General features: G+C 52.9%; 1 protein-coding gene across 4 annotated transcripts; it reads right to left on the reverse strand.

Moving 5' to 3' along the window:
• Positions 1 to 6,886: 6,886 nt before the first annotated feature.
• Positions 6,887 to 15,307, reverse strand: SELENBP1 (selenium binding protein 1). Of its 4 annotated transcripts, none has more exons than XM_025383051.1 (12): positions 15,217 to 15,307; positions 12,236 to 12,292; positions 11,967 to 12,079; positions 11,528 to 11,713; positions 10,721 to 10,841; positions 9,285 to 9,467; positions 8,841 to 9,019; positions 8,333 to 8,411; positions 8,129 to 8,250; positions 7,751 to 7,843; positions 7,488 to 7,606; positions 6,887 to 7,288 (listed from the first exon to the last, which is right to left on the reverse strand). In XM_025383051.1, exons 1-12 carry the CDS (start codon positions 15,218 to 15,220, stop codon positions 7,126 to 7,128), a joined length of 1,419 nt encoding a protein of 472 aa, XP_025238836.1. In that variant the 5' UTR covers positions 15,221 to 15,307; the 3' UTR covers positions 6,887 to 7,125. The 4 variants fall into 4 exon arrangements, with proteins under 4 accessions (XP_025238836.1, XP_025238819.1, XP_025238846.1 ...); XM_025383034.1 differs by having other exon boundaries at positions 12,236 to 12,501; XM_025383061.1 differs by lacking the exon at positions 11,528 to 11,713.
• Between the last annotated feature and the right edge of the window lie 282 nt (positions 15,308 to 15,589).

Genomic DNA, 15,589 nt, shown 5'->3' on the forward strand with positions numbered 1-15,589 from the left:
TTTTAAGGTGTCCCGTCGCCGGGCGCGGTGGCTCAAGCCTGTAATCCCAGCACTTTGGGAGGCCGAGACGGGCGGATCACGAGGTCAGGAGATCGAGACCATCCTGGCTAACACGGTGAAACCCCGTCTCTACTAAAAAAATACAAAAACTAGCCGGGCGAAGTGGCGGGCGCCTGTGGTCCCAGCTACTCGGGAGGCTGAGGCAGGAGAATGGCGTGAACCCGGGAGGCGGAGCTTGCAGTGAGCTGAGATCCGGCCACCGCACTCCAGCCTGGGCGACAGAGCCAGACTCAGTCTCAAAAAAAAAAAAAAAAAAAAAAAAAAAAGGTGTCCCGTCTTTTATGGTTGAAGCTGATGGGATGAAATAAGCCCTGGTCTCCTATGGTGCTCCCAGGCTTACAAGGATGGGAAAATTCCCACCTAACAAATTGTGGTCAGACAGGTTACCTGCTCTCAAACTCTGTTTCCTGATAAGATGTTATCAATGACAATGTGTGCCAAAACTTCATTAGCAATTTAATTTCTCTCATCCGGTGGTCCTGTGATCTCACCCCGCCTCCATTTGCTTTGTGATATTTTATTACCTTGTGAAGCATGTGATCTCTGTGACCCACACCCTATTCGTGCACTCCTCTCCTTTTGAAAATTGCTAATAAAAACTTGCTGGTTTTACTGCTCGGGGAACATCACGGATCCTGCAGACATGTGATGTCTCCCCCGTACACCCAGCTTTAAATCTCTCTCTCGTGTTCTTTCCCTTTATTTCTCAACCCAGCCGAGACACTTAGGAAATAGAAAAGAACCCACGTTAAACATCGGGAGCGGGTTCTCCCAATACAGCTTGGCCTCCCAAAGTGCTGGGACTACAGGCGTTAGCCACCGCGCCTGGCCTATAGTATTTTTAAACTTGTTCTTCTGTTCCTTGTATCTCCTATAAACTGATGAGAGACCTAGAGGCTTGATCAGACTCTTTTTTTTGAGATGGAGTTTCGCTCTTGTTGTCCAGGGTGGAGTGACTGCAGTGGCACGATCTCGGCTCACTGCAACCTCCCGGATTCAAGTGATTCTCCTGCCTCAGTCTCCCAAGTAGCTGGATTACAAGTATGTGCCACCAGGCCTGGCTAATTTTTTGTATTTTTAGTAGAGATGGGGTTTCACCATGTTGGCCAGGCTGGTCTTGAACTCCTGACTTCAAATGATCTGCCTACCTTGGCCTCCCACAGTGCTGGGATTACAGGCGTGAGCCAACACACCTGGCTCCCTTTTTTTTTTTTTTTTTTTTTTTTGAGACTGAGTCTCATGCTGTCACCCAGGCTGGAATGCAGTGACATGACCTCAGCTCACCAAAACCTCCACCTCCCATGTTCAAGCGATTCTCCTGCCTCAACCTCCCAAGTAGCTGGGACTACAAGTGCACGCCACCATACCTGGCTAATATTTGTATTTTTGGTAGAGATGGGGTTCGCCATGTTGGTGAGGCTGGTCTCGAACTACTGGCCTCAAGTGATCCACACGCCTCGTCCCCCCAAAGTGCTGAGATTACAGGTGTGAGCCACCAGGCCCGTCCCTTTTGCTCGTTTTCTAACTGGAGTGTTTGTTTTTTTACTGTTGAGTTTTTAGAGTTTTTCATGCATTCTAGATACAAATCTTTTGTCAGATATGGCATGAGTCCTTTAGACATAGCCCCAGTTGTCTTTTTTTTTTTTTTTGGAGACAGAGTCTCGCTCCGTCGCCCAGGCTCGAGTGCAATGGTGCGATCATGGCTCACTGCAAGCTCCGCCTCCCAGGTTGAAGTGATTCTCCTGCCTCAGCCTCCTGAGTAGCTGGGATTACAGGCGTGTGCTACCATGCCCCGCTAATTTTTTTATTTTTAGTAGAGATGGGGTTTCACCATTTTGGCCAGGCTGGTCTCGAACTCCTGACCTCGTGATCCACCCTCCTCGGCCTCCCAAAGTGCTGGGATTACAGGCGTGAGCCACCACTCCTGGCCGCCCCAGTTGTCTTCAGTAGTTTCCCTGCCTTTAGGTATGGCAATTGCTCTTACCAGAATGAACAAGATGAATGGGATGGAATATTGTTGAGTGGAATTTTAAGCTTTTAGGAAGAGATAGAAATGATGTAGAACTACATTATCCTTTCTCATTCTGAAGAAGTTTGATTATTGAAGAGAACAGGGCAGAGACTAAGGAGGGAAACTTATGGTAAAACCTTGTAAATCCCAAGGCTCCCTGTAACTCCCTACTCATCTTGAGCACTTCCTTTATATCCATTTATTCATTAAAGCATGCTAAGTGCCAACATCCAAGCTAGGTACTGGGAATTAACAGAGAGTTTCGATTCAAAGAGACATGTGTTTATGATGAGGTTAAGTGCAGCAGGCTTTGTGGGTGTTAAGATGGGCCCCTGGCCTGGAGGAGCCAGGGAAGGAGGTTTCCCAGAGGACATGGAAATCTGGCTTGGATGGCAGGTGAGGCAGAAGGAGGGAATCGGGACTCCAGTAGAGGTGGACGTCTCAGAGAGTGTGTTTAAAGGCCTCAAAGGGAAAGTATGGTGTATTCCTGGGGTGGTGAGACCATACTGGGGGTCCTAGGCTGCTCCAATGTTTAAAAGAAAGATACCTTTTCAGAAGACTGAAAAGAATGTAAGTCAATACCTGAATGTTATTTAATATTGTCTAGGTAGAGAATAAAGGAGTCAGTAGAATTACCATTTGGGCTGGGCACGGTGGCTCATGCCTGTAATTCCAGCACTTTGGGAAGCCGAGGTGGGCGGATCTCTTGAGTTCAGAGGTTCGAGACCAGCCTGGCCAATATGGTGAAACCCAGTCTCTACTAAAAATACAAAAAGTATCCAGGTGTGGTGGCACATGCCTGCAATTCCAGCTACTTGGGAGGCTGAGACAAAAGAATTGCTTGAACCCAGGAGGCAGATGTTACAGTCAGCCAAGATTGTGCCACTGCACTCCAGCCTGGGTGACAGAGCAAGACTCTATCCAAAATAAAATAAAATAATAATTACCATTTGGCTGCTGTCTCTAAAGGTCCTGACATTTCTATTAGATTCCTTCTATAAAGAATTGAGCCAGGTGTGATGCTTACGTTAGGCTGCAGCGAGCTGCAATTGTGCCACTGCATTCCAGCCTGGGCACCAGAGTAAGGCCCTGTCTCAAAAAAAAAAAAAAAAAAAGAAAAAAAGAATTGAAGGCTGGTCATGGTGGTTCACTTGTGTAATTTTTTTTTTTTTTTTTTTTTGAGACGGAGTCTCGCTCTGTCGCCCAGGCTGGAGTGCAGTGGCCGGATCTCAGCTCACTGCAAGCTCCGCCTCCCGGGTTCCCGCCATTCTCCTGCCTCAGCCTCCCGAGTAGCTGGGACTACAGGCGCCCACAACCGCACCCGGCTAATTTTTTTGTATTTTTAGTAGAGACGAGGTTTCACCGTGGTCTCGATCTCCTGACCTTGTGATCCGCCCGCCTCGGCCTCCCAAAGTGCTGGGATTACAGGCGTGAGCCACCGCGCCCGGCCTAATCCCAGAACTTTGCAAGGCTGAGGCAAGATGATCACTTGAGCCCAGGAGTTTGAGACCAACCTGAGCAATATAGGGAAACTTTATCTTGAAGAAGAAGAAAGAAGAAAAGAAGAAGAAGGAGGAGAAGGAGGAAGGAAGGAGAAAAAGAGGAAGAAGAAGGAGAAGAAAGAAGAAGAGGAGGAGGAATAAGAAGGAGGAGGAGGGCCGGGCGCGGTGGCTCAAGCCTGTAATCCCAGCACTTTGGGAGGCCGAGACGGGCGGATCACGAGGTCAGCAGATCGAGACCATCTTGGCTAACAGGGTGAAACCCCGTCTCTACTAAAAAATACAAAAAGCTAGCCGGGCGAGGTGGCGGGCGCCTGTAGTCTCAGCTACTCGGGAGGCTGAGGCAGGAGAATGGCGTGAACCCGGGAGGCGGAGCTTGCAGTGAGCTGAGATCCGGCCACCGCACTCCAGCCTGGGTGACAGAGCGAGACTCCGTCTCAAAAAAAAAAAAAAAAGAAGGAGGAGGAGGAGAAGAGGAAGAGGTGGAAGAGGAGGAGGAGGAGGAGGAAGAGGCAGAGGGAGAAGAGGAAGAAATGAAGAAGAGGAAGAAGAAAGAAGAAGAAGAAGAAGAGGAAGAGGAGGAGGAGGAGGAGGAGGAGGAGCACCTAGCACAGGGAAAGGAGACATCTCTGAGTAAGGTTCTAAAATACCATCTGGGTGAGGAGACAAGAGTGCCATGGCCTGGCCTGTTGGATTGGTTCACCATGGTGTTCTTAGCCCTCCTGTGTGTTAATGTTTCTGTATTCTAGGTAGAGGTGACACATTTAACCTCCTGATATGGTTTGGATCTGTGTCTCCATCATATCTCATGTTTAGTGGTAATCCCTAGTGTTGGAGGTAGAGCCTGGTGGGAGGCCTCAAAGGTATTTCAGAGACCTTTGCAGCAGTTCCTCCCATCACAGGTCCAGAGGCCTAGGAGGACTGAATGTTTTTGTGGGCCATGTCCAGGGCCCCCCTGCTCTGTACTGCTCCCTGCATTCCAGCTGCTCCAGCTCCAGGTGGTGGCTTTTTAGAGGCCCAGGTATAGCTTGGGCCACTGCTCCAGAGAGTGCAAACCTAAGCCTTGGCAGCTTCCACGTGGTGTTAAGCCTGAAGCTGTGCAGAGTGCAAGAGTTGAGGCTTGGGAGCCTCCACCTAGATTTCAGAGGATGTATGGAGAAGCCTGGGCTCCAAGCAGAAGCCTGCTACAGAGGCAGAACACTTATGGAGAACCTTTACTAGGGTGGGGTGGAGGAGAAATGTGGGGTTGGAGCGCCCACACAGAGTCCCCACTGGGGTGCTGCCTAGTAGAGCTGTGAGAAGAGGGCCACTGTCTTCCAGACCCCAGAATGGTAGATCCACTGCCAGCTGGCACCCTGCAGCTGGAAAAGCCACAGGCACTCAACACCAGCCCATGAGAGCAGTCATGGGGGCTGAACCCTGCAAAACCACAGGGGCAGAGCCCAAGGCCTTGGGAGCCCACCCCTAGCACCAGTGTGCCCTGGATTTGGGACATGGCATCAAAGGAGATTATTTTGGAGTATTAATATTTAACAACTGCCCTGCTGGGTTTTGGACTTGCATGGGGCCTGAAGCCCCTTTCATTTGGCTCATTTCTCCCTTTTGGCATGGGAGTATTTACCCAATGCCTATACTCCCATTGTATCTTGGGAGTAACTAACTTGTTTTTTATTTTACAGGCTCATAGGTGGAAGGGACTTGCTTTTTCTCAGATGAGACTTTGGGCTTCGGACTTTTAAGTTAATGCTGGAATGAATTAAGACTTTGGGGATTGGCCGGGCGTGGTGGCTCAAGCCTGTAATCCCAGCACTTTGGGAGGCCGAGACAGGCAGATCACGAGGTCAGGAGATCGAGACCATCCTGGCTAACACGGTGAAACCCCATCTCTACTAAAAAATCCAAAAAACTAGCCGGGCGAGGTGGCGGGCCCCTGTAGTCCCAGCTACTCAGGAGGCTGAGGCAGGAGAATAGCCTAAACCCGGGAGGCGGAGCTTGCAGTGAGCTGAGATCCGGCCACTGCACCCCAGCCTGGGTGACAGAGCGAGACTCCGTCTCAAAAAAAAAAAAAAAAAAGACTTGGGGATTATTGGAAAGGCATGATTGTATTTTGAAAGGTGAAAAGGGGCCAGGCGTGGTGGCTGAAGCCTGTAATCCCAGCACTTTGGGAGGCCGAGACGGGTGGATCACGAGGTCAGGAGATCGAGACCATCCTGGCTAACCCGGTGAAACCCCGTCTCTACTAAAAAATCCAAAAAAAAAAAACTAGCCGGGCGAGGTGGCGGGCGCCTGTAGTCCCAGCTACTCCAGAGGCTGAGGCAGGAGAATGGCGTGAACCCGGGAGGCGGAGCTTGCAGTGAGCTGAGATCCGGCCACCACACTCCAGCCTGGGTGACAGAGCGAGACTCCATCTCAAAAAAAAAAAAAAAAAAGAAAGGTGAAAAGGATGTGAGATTTGGGAGGGGGCAGCAGCAGAATGATATGGTTTGAACCTGTGTCTCCAACAAATCTCATGTCAAATTGTAATTCCCAGTGTTGGAGGTGGGGCCTGGTGGGAGATGACTGGATCATGGGGGATGGGTTTCTCATAAATGGTTTAGCACCACCCCACCTTGGTACTATCCTCGAGATCATGAGTGGGTTCTCCTGAGATCTGATTGTTTAAAAGTGTGTGGCACCTCCCCCTCACTCTCTCTGTCTCTTGCTCCTACTCTGGCTATGTGATGTTTGTGCTCCTCCTTCACCTTCTGCCACGACTGTAAGTTTCCTGAGGCCTCCCGAGAAGCTGGGCAGATGCCAGCGTCATGCTTCCTGTAGAGCCTGCAGAACCATGAGCCAATTAAACCTCTTTTCTTTATAAATTACCCAGTCTCAGGTATTTCTTTACAGCAATGCAAGAGCAGCCTAATAAACCTCCCAACAACTGAGTTCTCCCAGTAGTCTTGCCATCAGTGGAAATTTATTACACTATACAGAACAGGGGTCCTGGGGTCTCCTGTGTGTGAGGGAGCATATTACATTGTCTTGGGAGTGATGGGTGAGATTTTTAGGTTCATTAAAAGAAAGCATGGGTTAAAAAAACAAAACTTCAGAAACACCAATTTACATTCTCTACCCCCAGGTCTCCTTGTGACAAACATCCCCAAAATTTTCAGATTCTGTCTGGCCATAAAAGTGAGATTTTGGCATTATTAGCATCACTGGTGTGAACTAGTTACCATAACCCCCCCAGAGGCCTCTTTAGCCTTTTCTTGTACAAGATACAAAGCGTAGACAGAAGAGGAGACACAGGCCTCGGGCCCCCAAAGACAAGGCCATCTGAAGAACAGGGTCAACAGTTTATTTCTTGGTGCCTCCAAGAGCTCATGGAAAAGCAGCACAGTGAGCAACAAGCAACAGTGGTCAGTAAATGGGTACCACTCAACACGTTGCCACAGTCTCAGCTTGGCTGTGTGGTACATGCTGCCAAGGGTTGGGTGCCAAGAGAGAGCAGAATGAAGCCAGGTCCCCAAGGAAGTGAGGGCTCAAAATATGGACTGAGGGTGATGAGGGTGGAGTTCAAATCCAGATGTCAGAGCTACAATCGCCCCCAGGGTAGCGGAGTTCATGGGCGAGGGCTGGGCCTAGAGGCTCCTTCCCGAAGTCCACCAGGAAGTTGGGGTTCAACTTCAGCCCTCCTTTTACTGTGTCTACATCAACCTGCAGCATCACAGAGCCTTCCCTGGTGGAAAAGGGGAACGGGGTAAGGGAGAAGTCAGAGATTTCAGGGGAAGGCTCCTGAGGAACAAGGAATGACCAGGGTCTTGATGGGCCATCTGTGTGGTGGGGTACAGGGGTCTCCCTAAGGAGTCTTCAGAAAGCCAAACGACCCCTCTGGAAGAGGAGGGCTGGGGAGGTGAGCCCATGTGTCTGCTTCTCACCTGATGAGATCAGGGTAAAACTGCTTGTCCCAGGCGCTGTACAGCGACGTGGTCACGTAGAGGCGCTTCCCGTCCAGGCTGAGCTGGATCATCTGAGGGCCTCCAGCCACCCGTTTTCCCTTGGGAAAACCAAGGGTCAGAGCCCAGGGTAACACACAGATCCTAGGCACCACGCCAAACCCAAGAGCATGCTCAGCTGCTCCCCCACATATTCCTCAAGCATGGGTCTGAGGGGTCCAGCAAGTAGGGGGAGAGGCTCTTACCTTGACCACCAGGGGCTCTGGCTGGGACTTTAGTTCCTGGTCCTCTAGCACTTGCACGGGGCCTCCCTTAACGATGCTGCCCCCGAGGAAGAGCTGGATGGGGAGGTGCAGAGGATAAGGAGGACCGTAGTGGGAGGCGCACATGTTGCAGGAAGAGCAGCTTGCCTGACTGGGATCCCTCTTTCCTTTCAGACATGCTCTGCATGCCCATCCCTGGCCTAGACAGTCCTGGGCCTGCGCTGTCCCGCAGCCCACATGTCTGCTTTTCCTGCACCTCCCTCATCATCCGCCAGCTGCTTCAGACCATCCACCCCATCCCCAGATTCTCTTATCCTTCCTTCCTTCCTTCCCTTCTGCTCCTCCTGCCAGGGCCCCCACCTGTCCTGTGAGGCGGGGCCTCTGTGGATCAGAGACATCATACTGCCTCAGGTCCCCGTGCAGCCAGTTGCTGAAGTACAGGAAGCGGTCATCCAGGGACAGCAGGATGTCGGTGATCAGGCCTGGGGGCGGGGGCGAGTAGAGCCTTTAAGGACTCTTGTTTCCCAGGCCAAGAATCAACTTTCCCGTGCCCTAGGCACTCACCTGGCATTTCGGGCAGCAGCCAGCCCTTCACTTTCTTGGGGGGCACCTGGATCACCTTCTCCACTGACCAAGTACCTCCCTACATTGAGGGGTGGAGGGTTAGGTTAGCTGGCAGAGAGGTGAGCCTATCAGAATTGGGGACTGAGGGTTAGATCTGGGTTGCCCAGACCTGGGAGGGAGAGAATAGATGACCGGCCTTCTTGCCACTAGGATCTAACTCCATGCAAAGCCCCTTTAGGCAGGGGTTGTGTCTGCTTCATCACTGCATTCCCAGAACATAGCACAGTGCCCAGCACAGAAATTCACTGAGTAGTTTTTGAATGAATGAATAAATATGGCCAGTTAGGGTTCAGGCAGAAGTTGGCCTACCACTGAGAGAAGAGAGACAAGGCATGCAGCCTCGTTTTTTTCGTTCCTGGAGATGCCTGGGAGCACCATTACAGAAGCCTGCTTAGGTAGAGCTGCTGACAAAACTACTGGGAGGGGAGGGCCAGAGGGCGTATGTCACCTCGTTCTTGTAGAAGCGCTGGATGGTGGAGCTGAGCGCGCAGCCCACAAAGCCTTGGGCAGCATCTGGGTTGTGCAGGAAGCGGATCTCCAATGGAATAAGCCCATCTTTTAGAGACAGGGTCTGCACGATCTCATGGCGCTGCCAGTCCCATACATATAAGTGGCTCCCGTACAGCCCTGGGGTGGGAGTGGGGCCGGAGGATAGGCTCAGCATCAGGGGTTGGAAGGCATGGGCAGACAGGCCACTAATCAGGGCAGAAGGTTAAGAAATGGATTGGAGGGATCAGGAGGACGCTTGAGCAATCTGAGCATGCAGTGCATCCTATGCCATCTCCCTCAGATTCTGGAGCCACAGGAGGGAAGTGCGGGGCTGGGAGATTTGGAGCAGAAAGCAAGGGGATGTGGGCCCAAGGCTCCTGCTGGCCCGTGGGGGGATTCTCACCAGCCTCCACATCAGCGGGATTGAAGCCATCTCGTAAGACATTGGGAGCTGCCCACTCAGTGCTGATCATGACATTGTGTCGAGGCTGGTACCAGAAGTCATAGCCCAATGGCGCAGCACCCCCAGGTCGCTCCCATGTCCCCTTCACCTCGAATGTCTCCCCATCCAGCAGCACAAAACCCCCTGAACAGGGAAGGAAGTAGGGTGGCAGGTAGAGGCAGTAGAGACACTAACCCCACCCTCCAGCCCTCTCCCCCAGGCATGTCTAAGAGGCTGAAAGCCCATTGCCTCCACCTCCACTGCTGGATTTGCCAGCTCCTTAAATTCAGGCATCCATGGCTGGGGGCACAGTGGCTCATACCCGTAATCCCAGCACTGTGGGAGGCTGAGGCGGGCGGATCACTTGAGGTCAGGAGTTCAAGAACAGCCTGGCCAACATGGTGAAACCCTGTCTCTATCAAAAATACAAAAAATTACCCAGGCATGGTGTCACGTGCCTGTAATCCCAACTACTCAGGAGCTTGAACCAGTGAGGTGGAGGTTGGAGTGAGCTGAGATTGCGCCACTGCACACCAGCAGCCTGGGCAACAGAGCGAGACTCCATCTCAAAAAAAAAAAGGAAAAGAAAAAGTAAATAAAAAATTCAGGCATCCAAAGGGTCTCACCCAGGCATTCAAAGGTGGCCAGGTGGCAGGGGGTGCTTTACCCTAGTGCCCCTGTCTCCTATCAACTTCATCCCTCTCTCAGACCACAGCAGAAATGTTTCTCCTACAATATCTTCTGGGACTCAGTACCCGGTATTCTGTTGTCCAGCCTCCCACTTTTGGAGTGGGATTCCTCCCAGAGTCTAAGCTCCATTCTGCTCACTACATTTTTTTTGAGATAAGGTCTCACTCTGACGCCCAAGCTGAAATGCTGTGGTTCAATCACAGCTCGTTGCAGCCTCGACCTCCCTGGGCTCAGGTGATCCTCCTACCTCAGCCTCTTGAGAAGTGGGGGTTACAGGCCTGCACCACCACACCCAGCTAATTTGTGTATTTTTAGTGCAGAGTTGCCAGTGCCAACTCTGTGTTATCGGCAGACAACACACAGACGGGATTTCACGATGTTGGCCAGGCTGGTTTGGAATTCCTGAGCTCAGGCGATCCGCTGGCCTCGGCCTCTTGAAGTGCTGGGATTATAGGTATAAAGCACCACACCTGGCCTGTTTTGACTACAACTTTGAACTGAATTCATCAGTGAAGACTCATCTTAATAGAAATATTCAAAACTGAAGTTACTTGCTAACATTTAAAATACTGACTGGGATCCAGCTCACTGGTTCTCCTTGGAAAGTCATTCCATCCCTCCCCTTCCATTCTGCTCCTCCCACAGAACAATGCTTTCCACATTTCACAGCTATGGAAGTTTTCATGAGCACATATGCTGGCAGGTACCTTTGCCATTGCCCTTGAGGTCTCCCAGGGAGCTGATCATCACCTCCCCGCTGGCCAGGCAGTGGCTGGTGTGGAGAAAGGCCAGTCCGCACTTGGCATGGATGTCCTTGGGCTCAATGACCTGGAAGGGGTGGGGAATGGTGTCAGAATCATACGGGACTGGGAGTCCCTGCTCTTAACCGCCATACTCCTCCTACTTCTATCTGCTGACTCTGTCATCTTTTCCTTCAAAACATGGACACAACTCTCCCTGTGGGAATATGACAGAGATTCAGTCTGGTAACTTCTACAGAGCAGCAAGGGAAAGTCAGAGAGATTGCTAATAACTGCCCGGGCAGGAAGCGCTGACCTTTCCCCGTGTGTCCTGAAGGCACACGCAGCCCTGTGAAACCATAAGCTCCTCCCGGGCTGGCCCAGACCTGTGTTAACTCTGTATTACCAGTAGACAACACAGTACGTGCTCGGCACCAAGAGTGCACTAAACAAAGTGTTGGGAGGGACTGGAGTTTTTAAGAGAAGCCCCGAGCTCCTAACCGCATAGGGGGAGTAAATGGCTCCCTCCCTCTCTCAGAGTAAAACAAGAAGCCTCCTCCCTCTTCTCCAGTGCCCTGGTCACCGTGCTGGAGGGTGATGACCCAGAATGCCTGGGTAGACTCTGCTCTGAAGTCCAACCTCCCTCCCTGCTGCCGAGCCAGATCCTGTGTAAGAGCTGGAGGCTGCTGGTTTAGGTCTGGCTTCCTGCCCGTAGGCTGCCTGGGGTGGCAGGTGTCTTGTGGTCTACTGAGCTGGCAAGGGCAGAAGACATGCCTTGTGCAGCTTTGGGGCCCGGGGCTCAGAGCTCACGTCCACCACATAGATGCGAGAGGAGATGAGACTGGGCAGCACCAGCTTGGTGCGCGACTTGCTGCTATCACCGAAGCAGCTGCTGCAGGTGTTCCATCCTGAGTGATGCAGCTCATCCTTCAGGTTGGGCATGGGCAGCCGGTGGATGACCTAGGATGTGGGGAGATGGGGTGCTCTTCCAGGCCACGCCTCTGTCCGCTTCTGGAAGAGGGGCCCCTGTGGACCTATTTTGGTTTGGAAGCACAGCACAGGCTGGATTTCAGCACTCCCCTTGTCCCAGGTTGAGCCTGCACATCCATACCCAGGGAGGGCCAAGAAGGATAGAGCTGGGAAGGGGGGCCCCAGGGCCAGGGAGGAGGGCAGCTACACTCTTAAAGTAGCTGGTGCCCAAGCCCTGCCTTACCTGGCAATACTGGGGAGACTTGGGGTCAACATCCACAGTGGCCAGGTAATCTGGGGCCTCAGTGCCGGTGTTTCGGTAAATGCAGGGCAGGTAGACGATCTCTTCTCTGGGTCCTGCAGGGTAGAAAGCAGGCGCAGGGACGGCAGGGTGGGAAGGAAGGGCAGGGGAAGTGCTGGGTGTGCCAGAGGGTGGGGGCTAGGTCTGAAGTCCCTCCACCCCTGGCTGTGGAATCAGCAGTAGGGCACTGGCTCTCAGACCATGGCAATTACCTTTCATGGCCTCCAGAGGGGTGGAGTAGCCGGGTCCACAGTTCCCACATTTTGTAGCTGTGGAAGCAATGGGGCACATTGGTTGGGCCACACTCTGGAGGGTGAAGGCTCCCTCCCCACATCCTGCAGCATACATCCCAGTGGGCCACGGCAGTGCGGCTGGCCTACGTCCCCAATCCAGCCTCATTGCTCTGGCCTGTCCTCTCTGCCCCCTCAGAGCCCTGATGAGGGTGAGGTTGTGCTGGGAAGAGCTGGAGACACATGACCTGAAGGTAGACAGACAGTCCAGCAGGGCCCAGGGAGGGCCGGAGGAGGGCTGATGCAGCTGGGGTCGTGTGGTGTAGTGAATATGACACAGACTCGGAGCCCAACCCCAGCCCGCCACTGACTAGCCAGGGGAGCTTGGGCAAAGTACTGAAGCTCCTCGACCTCAATTTCTGCATCGTCTGTAAAACGGAGATGGTAAGAATTCCACAGTGGGCTTTTACGAGAAGTAAACACAAGGATGCAGTTGGTGTGCAGCTCTCTGCTTGTCTGGCCAAAGCCCAGGCACTGTTCTTGGGGAGCCACTCTCAGGGAGAGAGCGTGGCGCCTGCTCAGCTCCCTTCACCAAGATGTTTCTATATCAGGGGGAGGCCAATTCCTGCTTTTCTCTCCCCTGGGTCCTGATCCCAGGCTGCTAGCCAAGGGCTGGAGTACATAACTGAGAGTCTGAGGCTAATAGCAGCTGGAAGTCCTCAGGCCGGTTTCTACCCCTGGGTGTGCCCCACTTCCTTTATCTGGAAAGTGAGGTGTTTGGCCCAACTCTGGAGAGCCCAGAGGCCTGCCCACCAGAGAGGTAGGGAGCAACCCTTCCTATCTCTGAAGTCTGGCAAGAGGGGTCACACTAATCTCCAGGAGGGAAGTCAGCAGATGTGCAGCAGGGCTGGGACATCACAGCTGCCAGCACCCCAGCATCAGAGTTTGGGGCCTGCTGGGGAGCAGGGGCTAAAGAATAACCCAGACGGGGCGGCAGGCTGAAAGAAACCCTGGAGTGGAGTCCACAGGCCTGGGCCCTGTCTCCTGCCTTGTCCTGTGGCCAGTCCACCCTCTGCCTTCACAGCTGGGCCGCAAGTGAGGAGCCAGGAGTAGGCAGAGTGGGGCCACCACTGGGGCTTGGGACTCCCACTCGCAGCAGCCAAAGGACTTAGGAAGCTGAAAGGCAGCAACAGCGTTCAGAGTCTGGAAACCTGGTTTCAAGTCCCAGGTCTGATGCTCCGTTTCTCCATTTTCTCCTCTTCATTTATGAAAAGTGGGCAATAATGATATTCTACCTACTTCTCTAGGTAGATATGGAGGACAAATAAGACTATGTATTTCAAAGTCCTTTCATAAAACTGAATTAGGCCATGTGCAGTGGCTCATACCTGTAATCCCAGCACTTTGGGAGGCTGAGGCGGACAGATTACCTAATGTCAGGAGTTTGAGACCAGCCTCACCAACATGGCAAAACCCTGTCTCTATTAAAAATACAAAAATTAACTGGATGTGGTGGCGTACACCTGTAATCCCAGCTACTTGGGAGGCTGAGGCAGGAGAATGGCTTGAACCCGGGAGGTGGAGGCTGCAGTGAGCCGAGATCGCACCACTGCACTCCAGTCTGGGCTACAAGAGTGAAATTCTGACTCAAAAAAAAAAAAAAAAACAACAAAAAACAGTGAGTTACTGTGTAAATATGGGAAGGGCTGTGCCAGAGGACAGGAGAATGCCAGAGAGTGCTTGATGCCCGGAGAGAGGGCTGGAGGTGGGGCAGGGAGAGAGAGAGAGAGAGATCCAGTTCTGCTACATAACCTTGCTAAGTCGGGGCTTGGCACCAGATGCCAGGGGGTGGGGAAGGAAGTTGCTGGATACAGAAGGGAAAGGAGGTTAAAAAACTCCAAGACATCAAGACAGAGATACAAAAACTACAAAGCCAGGGAGAAACTGAGAGGGAAGTAAAGGTGCAGAGGAGGAGCTGCCCGCTCTGCAGCCTCTGCCCACCCCCCCACCCCAGCAACCCCAGCAACCCCAGCAACCCCAGCAACCCCAGCAACCCCAGCCCCAGCAACCCCAGCAACCCCAGCAACCCCAGCAACCCCAGCCCCACCAACCCCAGCAACCCCAGCCCCAGCATTTCGCAGGGTCAGGCCCAGCATGCCACCGCAGCCCCAGGGAGCATCATTCCTCTTTCTGGGGAATAGCCCCCATCTGAAGCATCTCAAGCAAGATCTCAGAGCAGCTTTGGGTTTGGGATGGACCCAGGGAAAGCTCAAGTGGGTTTTCCATGCCAGGCTGGCTGCTGGGCATTCGGCCAGCTGAGGAAGAGCCAGCCCCAAGTGGGGAAGGACTTCCCAACCAAACCCCAATTCCTTCTCAGCCTGTCACCCAGGAGCCCACGGATGGAGGAATAGCAGGGCCAAGGGGGATTTAGGGGTGGAGGAGGCATTGAAACAGGTCCCCAGTGAAAGAGCGCGGGGGTCTCTGATTTCCCTCCCAAAGAGCTTTGCTGTGTGGGGTAGCTAGAGAGTGACCTGGGCACAGAAAAGCCTGGACTCCCTACCTCCCTCCCTGGAGTGCAAAGTTGGCCCAGGGCTGAAATCAGGATCATCTCTTTCCTATGTGAGGGCCAGGGACCGAGTGGTGTTCTCTAAGAGCGCCCCCGTCTGATTTTCCCAGCTGCAGAAAGGCACCCTGGCCCCAGCCTCTGCTGAATGGAGCCAAGTCAGGGCCCAGGATCCCACTTCCCAGCAGTGCCTCTGCCCACCTTCCTCAGAAAGTTTGGCTAAGCTGGGAAATGCAGCGGGGTGGTGGGGGAGGGGTGTGCAGACTGGGGACAATGAAGCAGAGTCCACTGCTCCCTCCCCAGCTACCCCCTCAGGTTTTCTAGCATTTTCTGGGGGAGGGCCTTCCAAGTTAGGGGCAGACAGAGCAGGCAATGCGTGATTGGAAGCCCCTCTCCTTACCCATGCTGCCAACTGGTACACTTTGATCCTGGCGGGTTTGCTGTGCTGGTGTTAGAGGCTGTTGTTCCAGGGAAGGAGCAAAGGGAGGGAATTTATACAACCAGCTGGGGGTGGGGCAGAGAAGGAGGAGGGCCCGGGCTGTAGCCCAGAGTGAACTACTCAGGGCAGCTGGCCAGGACACTCTCAAGTGGCCTAGGGCAACTGGTGTTTGAATTATGGGGTGTGCGTGTATGTGTTTAAGTGTGCATGTGTGGGAGCCTGTCCTTCCTTCCTTCCTTCCTTCCTTCCTTCCTTCCTTCCTTCCTTCCTTCCTTTCCTTTCTTNCCTTCCTTCCTTCCTTCCTTCCTTCCTTCCTTCCTTCCTTCCTTCCTTT

The sequence above is a fragment of the Theropithecus gelada genome, chromosome 1 (genome assembly GCF_003255815.1).
Source record: "Theropithecus gelada isolate Dixy chromosome 1, Tgel_1.0, whole genome shotgun sequence".
In the NCBI taxonomy this organism is placed as follows: domain Eukaryota; kingdom Metazoa; phylum Chordata; class Mammalia; order Primates; family Cercopithecidae; genus Theropithecus; species Theropithecus gelada.

Excerpts from the sequence above, each read along its gene's own strand:
- SELENBP1 (XM_025383034.1), bottom strand. The coding sequence starts at position 12,422 with ATGAGGCTGGATTGGGGACGTAGGCCAGCCGCACTGCCGTGGCCCACT. Across the intron at positions 7,607-7,750 it reads CAGAGCCCCTGGTGGTCAAG|GGAAAACGGGTGGCTGGAGG; the intron begins GTAAGAGCCTCT and ends GGTTTTCCCAAG. Across the intron at positions 7,289-7,487 it reads TTTTACCCTGATCTCATCAG|GGAAGGCTCTGTGATGCTGC; the intron begins GTGAGAAGCAGA and ends CTTTTCCACCAG.